The sequence below is a fragment of the Aspergillus versicolor genome (assembly GCF_001890125.1).
Source record: "Aspergillus versicolor CBS 583.65 unplaced genomic scaffold ASPVEscaffold_1, whole genome shotgun sequence".
Classification (NCBI taxonomy): Eukaryota; Fungi; Ascomycota; class Eurotiomycetes; order Eurotiales; family Aspergillaceae; genus Aspergillus; species Aspergillus versicolor.
Genome location: NW_024467524.1, coordinates 1,473,279 through 1,479,799, shown reverse-complemented (window position 1 = coordinate 1,479,799; position 6,521 = coordinate 1,473,279). Strand labels below are relative to the sequence as shown.

Below are 6,521 nucleotides of genomic sequence, written 5' to 3'. Positions count from 1 at the left end.
CAAACATTCTGCAAGGCCATAACCAGCTCGGCGTGAGCCCTAAATAAAGCGGATGCAAAAGCAAAAAAAAAAAAAAAAAAAAAAAAAGGAAAGCGGAAAAAGAAAGGCCTCGATATGATCCATCAAAGTTTGGGAGATTCACCACGGCCCTTTAAAGACCATGGGACTGGTGACCAACCCTCAAGCTAGCGGTATGCAAAAACCAGCAGGAGCAGAATGTGCCCAACCACAATTCTAGCGCCCAGAATTGTTGTTGGTTGTTCCGTAGTGATTTCTGGGTAGTCTGCAAGGTGCAATCAGTATGCCGACAGGTCATGAATGCACGAATGCGTCATACGGCTTTGGAGCGTGACTGAAGCCACATCCGACTGTATGCGGAAAGGGGGTGTTATTTTATGTTTTTTTTATTGGGAAGCCATATTTTTTAATGGGATAAGTGACATTCACAAAAGCAATCATGCAGCAATCTCAGCGACTCCATCACGAGTCAAAATGCTTCAAAATAGTCTCCCGGGGCGCCGGCGCAGGCCGAGATCGAGGGATCCTCGAGGCTTGCGCACCGTCCTCTCAAGGAGTCCACATTCCGACCGAACCAAGAGATAATGGCGGGGATGTGCTGCGAGACTGTGAGCCTGTGAAAGCAAAACATGGAGATTGGGGAACCATCGTGTCCTATCGTATTCGAAAGCGACTGAGCAAGGCTTGCCGCGAACATCGCGCTGCAGCAACCGTGCGACACTGAACCACAATGTTGGGACGAACCATCCAATCGAAGACCCTGCTTCGATCGTCCATCGGTCGGACTCCATCTCATTCAAGGGAGGTATTCCAAGGCACAAATGCTGATCATCTCTTCTTGCGAGACCCCAAGATTGTCGCCAATGTGTGGGAAATGAGCTGTCGAAAGAAAGCGGAAATAGTAACTGTCAGCAGCGGCTGAAGGAATAGTATTCAGGTATGCGTATTATTGCTTTTTGCTTGCCTCAACAAGCCCCTGCTCAATATCATCAGTCCTCCGCACCCCTTTCTTTGTCCTTCGTGCACGTATGTCTTGGACCAGGCGTCACCCCCCTTTGTGATCCGACGGGCAGCGAGACGTGAAAGACAGTGTGGCTGGCTTATTGAATCAAACGCTGGGGCAAATGTCGCGCCACGTTTCTGACTTCCGAATGGCGTGCAATGATAAGGCCTGAAAAAGGCAGCGAAGAAAGGGTAATCTTCGGCGGCGGGGTTGCAAACAAAGAAACCAAAGGTGTATCGGCGGGGGGCGCACGGGATAAATGGATTCCAGCGCCATGGGCATGGGTATCATCAGCTTAGGCTTTCACGGGATCAGGGCTAGTCGCTTTCTGGAAGTCACATAAACATGCACTTAAGTCGAATGCAGGAATCGATTTGGTATCGATGCTGTACTACATAATGTTTTGGGCTCATCATTTCCTGTCGACCCCTGTTCGATACTTTCCATCACAACATACTCTTCCAATTGATTAGTCCTACGTCTCATCTCAGGGAAGCGGAAGCTAGAAAACACTCGTTATTATCGCAGCCTACAGATATTGCGAAAAGCTCATGGTTCGTTGGTCATGTCAGGATGCCCCGTTTCTGTGCTTCAGCCTGCAATGTACAATCAAACAAAGGCAATCCCTGCAATCCACTCTTATCCCTGAACTCTGAAAGTACGTCCGCTCGCAGTCTTCCTTTCTCGCTCCTCATTCTCAGGTCTCGCTCGGTTAAGGACTGTCATTTGTCAGTTACGATGTCGTCTGCAATACAAGAATTTGGAATTTGGAATTGACAGTTGACACGTACCCTGGAGGAAATCGGCGGTCCGCTTGCGCATTCTAGTGTGGATGTACGCCTTTTTTGGGGGGTCAGCGGATTGTGCTTTGAAAGCTAGAGAGTATATGTCTAACCTTTGATGCTTTGATGTGGTAGTGGAAGTAGTCGCGGAAGGTCTGGATGTGAGAAATGTTTTCGTGGCGTCGTTGGGGAGTCAAATGACGAGGGAAAAGAACTGCTCTCAATTAGTGGATAGAACTTCTCCGCAGTGTCAAAGTGGCGTACCAAAGGTAATGTAGCTGACTTTACCGTCGCCAGCGTCCTGGAGGCCTGGTACATTTGCCAGCTCCAAAGGAGGATCGTTCTTGAAAAGAACTTGGGGTGCATTTTGCAGGGTCAACACACGTCGCCGGGCATCGACGAATTCTTGCAAGAAAACCTTGCCAAAGATGCGGTCTGTCTCCTCTCGGAAGACTGTACTAAAAATGACAGTCACTCGGTCATGGCTAGCCTTGATGTGGATAGCTTCTTCCTCCCGATAATGGATCGTCATGACCTCTCCACCCTCTTCAAGTCCAGCGGGCGCCGATTCGGAGGTATACCTTGACGCCTCCTCCGCTAGCTGCGCGAACTCATCGAAAGCCTTCTCGAACGGGGCAGCCATTGCGTTGCGCTTCATTAAAGCCAACCGCATGACAAGGTCCTCTCTCGCCGTCTGATCATCGGGGAGGTCTTCCAAGTCGATTAAAACCGAGAAATCATAGCCCGGCTCGGGGGCAACAATGTAAGGGCCGTATTCTCTTTCTAGGACCTGCTGGGCACCATATTGGACCAGTTCTCGGAAACATTTCACGTTGATAGAGATAAGGATCTTTGTTTTCGCCTCGGGGGTAGATAGATGGAATGTCACGCCATCGAAGTCCGACACAATCTGGTCGATAGATGCTGGCGGGGCTCTAGAAGCAGCAAGCTGTCAGCTCAGGAACATGCGTATTAGACTGAGGGGAAGCAAACGCGGGGAGGCGAATACCCAGAAAACCGCTCCGTTAGGAGTGACCGAATCAGAACATTTTCATAGTCAAGTAACAACATGGTGACGGTCACAGCAACCAATTGATTCCAGAGTTCTGAGTTCCTTCTCCTCTCTTCTGCCTAGCAGATGGAGTGACGTTTGTTGGTGGTTGGTCCAGCGCTCGGGGGGCACACGAGGCGGTGGGGGATGGCAGTTCTGGCCGCTGTCGCGCACCGTAATATTTTATCGTCGCTTTTTGCGCCTATCGATAGCGGTGTTCTCCAGAATTTTTCTCAAGACACGGGCGATTCACCATGGTGAAGTCATATCTGTGAGTTATTATCTTTAATGTGCTGTGGATTTGAAAGTATTCGTGCCTGACCATAATTTCTTTCAGAAAATTCGAGCACTCGAAGACTTTCGGGCTCGTCACCTCCGCATCGTCAAATGCGATCTGGGTCCAAGACGATGCAATTGCCGGAGTTGCACGCCAAACAGGTGCAGGAAGAGCTGTAGCAGGCGCAGGCGAAGAGGTCCTGTGCTGGGATATCAAAAAAGGTGAACTACTGGGGAGGTGGAAAGATTCTTCGTGCAAAGCGCAAGTCACGGTGGTTACACAGAGCAAGACCGACGAGGATATTTTCGCTGTTGGGTAAGGCATCACCGGGTACAGCTATTTTTGGTAACATCACTAATCTAAATTTCTTGTCATAGATATGAAGACGGCAGCATTCGTCTCTGGGATTCGAGGACCGAGTCTGTAATTATCTCATTCAACGGCCACAAATCTGCCATCACACAACTTGCGTTCGATAGTGCGGGCGTCCGCCTTGCAAGCGGCTCAAGTGATACCGACATCATTGTCTGGGATTTAATTTCAGAAGTTGGGTTATTCAAGCTACGCGGACACACAAACCAAGTCACTTCTCTCCGTTTCCTCGTGCCATCGCCGGGGCTGCTCAGTGAAGCTGGATTGAGCGACCACGCCGGTTTCCTGATAACGACCGGGAAAGATGCGTTGATCAAGGTTTGGGATTTGGCGTCTCAGCACTGTATTGAAACACACGTCGCACAATCAAACGGAGAATGTTGGAGTTTAGGCCTCGCCCCCGATCAGAGTGGCTGTATAACCGGAGGGAACGATGGCGAGTTGAAGGCATGGTCAATCGATGAGGGAGCCATGATCGAGATTTCTAAAGAGAAAGTTGGCTCAGAGAACCGCAAAATCCTGACTGACAGAGGTGCATTCTACCGTAACGGAAAAGACCGAACAACAGGGATTAGTTTCCATCCACGAGCGGACTATGTGGCCTTCCATGGCTCAGAAAAGGCCGTGGAAATATGGCGTATCCGCTCCGAGACAGAGGTCCAAAAGAGTCTGGCGAGGAAGCGCAAGCGGAGAAAGGAGAAGGAGGCACAGCGTGCGGCAGAAAACGGCGAAGCTACCGAGAAGGCCGGGAAAGACAAGGAGGAAGACGATGTTTCTGCAGCTCCAGTTACTGAAGTTTTCGTATCTCACATCATTGTCAGAACAGGCGGCAAGGTTAGGTCTTTCGATTGGATCCGGACGAAGTCAAGTGGAAAGCTCCAGCTATTGGCAGCTACTACGAACAATCAGCTAGAGGCCTACAGCGTCGCCACTCTGAATAAGAAGGCTAAGGACGAAGACGACATGGACTACAGTCGAACCCTGGCGGTGGATATACCAGGTCATCGTACGGATATCAGATCGGTTGCCCTGAGCTCCGACGACCGAATGCTAGCTTCAGCTTCCAACGGGAGCCTCAAGGTCTGGAACGCCCGCACGCAGAGTTGTTTACGAACACTTGAGTGTGGTTACGCGCTATGCTCTGCCTTCCTTCCAGGTGATAAAATTGTTGTGGTCGGCAATAAGGATGGTGAGCTAGAAGTTTTCGATATCGCATCCTCTACGCTCTTAGATACCATTAAAGCACACGACGGCCCTGTGTGGTCTTTGCAAGTGCATCCGGATGGCAAATCCTTGGCCAGTGGCAGTGCAGATAAGTCCGCGAAATTTTGGAACTTCCAGGTTGTGCAGGAAGAAATTCCTGGTACCAAGCGGACGACGCCGCGCTTGAAGTTAATACACTCAAGGACACTAAAGGTCTCAGACGATATTTTAAGTGTCCGGTTCTCGCCTGATGCTCGGTTGCTGGCCGTTGCACTGCTGGACAATACTGTTAAAGTATTTTTCAACGACTCTTTGAAGCTGTTTCTGAACCTTTATGGTCACAAACTTCCTGTTCTAAACATGGACATCTCTTGGGACAGCAAGCTCATCGTCACCTGCTCCGCTGACAAGACGGTCCGCCTATGGGGCCTAGACTTTGGTGATTGCCATAAATCCTTCCTTGCCCACGAGGACAGTATCATGGCCGTGGCTTTCGTACCCAGCAATAATGAGGGTAACGGACATAACTTCTTCAGTGTCAGCAAAGATCGCGTCATCAAGTACTGGGATGGTGATAAATTCGAACACATCCAAAAGCTGGCAGGGCATCATGGTGAGGTCTGGGCAATGGCAATCAGTCGCACTGGAGAATTTATTGTCACCGCCAGTCACGATAAGAGTATCCGCACCTGGGAGCAGACAGATGAACCGTTGTTCCTGGAAGAAGAACGCGAAAAGGAACTGGAAGAGGTCTATGATAACAATCTTGCGGCTTCGCTCGAAGAAGAGGAAGGCGCAGATGGTGAAAAGGCTGAAGCAGTAGAAGCTGGAAAACAGACAACCGACACCCTTATGGCCGGGGAAAAGATCATGGAAGCACTAGATCTAGGAATGGAAGACCTCGAGGTGATGCGCGAATGGCGCGCAGTCAAGGCAAGGCAACCGAATGCAGCACCTCCCGCCCGCAACCCGTTGTACATGGCCTTGAACAACGTCTCCGCCGAGCAGCATCTGCTCAACGTCGTGCAAAAGATTCCACCCGCCGCCCTCCAGGACGCCCTTCTTGTCCTCCCATTCTCGAAGGTTCAGGCGCTCTTTACGTTCCTCAATATCTGGGCCAGCCGAGAGTGGAACGTCCCTCTCACCTGCCGTGTGCTGTTCTTCATGCTCAAGACGCACCACCGCCAGATTGTTGCCAGCAAGATGATGCGACCCATGCTGGATAGTATTCGGTCTACGCTCCGTCGGGTCCTCACGCGGCAAAAAGACGAAATGGGTTTCAACCTTTCTGCTTTACAGTTCGTTGGTCAGCAGGTTAAAGCCAGTGGATCAAAGGATTACATTGATGAAGAAGCTTGGGAAGAACAGGAGCGACCAACGGGCACTGGCAAAAAACGTGTCTTCTCTAGCATTGCCTAATGCATGGGCTTTACTGTACATTTATCGTGATTCTGTGTAGATGCATGTGTCTGGCGTTTCATTTAGGCTTGTTTAGGATTGGGGGCTACAAAAAAGTTATATATCCTGGAGCTAATGATGATAGCAATCCACCTGTAAATCCATGTACATTTCTACGGTAATGGCTGTATCGTTTCCAAGTAACCAACAATCAACTAGCACCTTAGTAAACCCTCCAAAGATGGTAGTAAAGGCCAACCTATAAAGCGACAATTAGCACTCGCCACTAAAGTAATTAACATTCTCAAATCTTCAGTGAGAGATAAGGAGCCTCCAACCCAACAAGCCGTGAAATCCCACGGCGCAATCCAGAAACACCATTCAGTAGAACCATTATAAGCACCGACGGCAAGGAGA

General features: G+C 49.9%; 2 protein-coding genes across 2 annotated transcripts; one reads left to right on the top strand and one right to left on the bottom strand.

The window, feature by feature from the left end:
• Positions 1–1,371: 1,371 nt before the first annotated feature.
• ASPVEDRAFT_35707 (actin-related protein 2/3 complex subunit 2) lies at positions 1,372–2,946 on the bottom strand. Its single transcript, XM_040811056.1, has 5 exons — positions 2,813–2,946; positions 2,068–2,738; positions 1,917–2,017; positions 1,813–1,861; positions 1,372–1,740 (listed from the first exon to the last, which is right to left on the bottom strand). Exons 1-5 carry the CDS (start codon positions 2,872–2,874, stop codon positions 1,661–1,663), a joined length of 963 nt encoding a protein of 320 aa, XP_040662091.1. The 5' UTR covers positions 2,875–2,946; the 3' UTR covers positions 1,372–1,660.
• Positions 2,947–2,973: 27 nt separating this feature from the next.
• On the top strand, positions 2,974–6,220 carry ASPVEDRAFT_35706 (snoRNA-binding rRNA-processing protein DIP2). The gene is made up of 3 exons (XM_040811055.1): positions 2,974–3,125; positions 3,192–3,446; positions 3,509–6,220. Exons 1-3 carry the CDS (start codon positions 3,109–3,111, stop codon positions 6,123–6,125), a joined length of 2,889 nt encoding a protein of 962 aa, XP_040662090.1. The 5' UTR covers positions 2,974–3,108; the 3' UTR covers positions 6,126–6,220.
• The last annotated feature ends 301 nt before the right edge of the window (positions 6,221–6,521 follow it).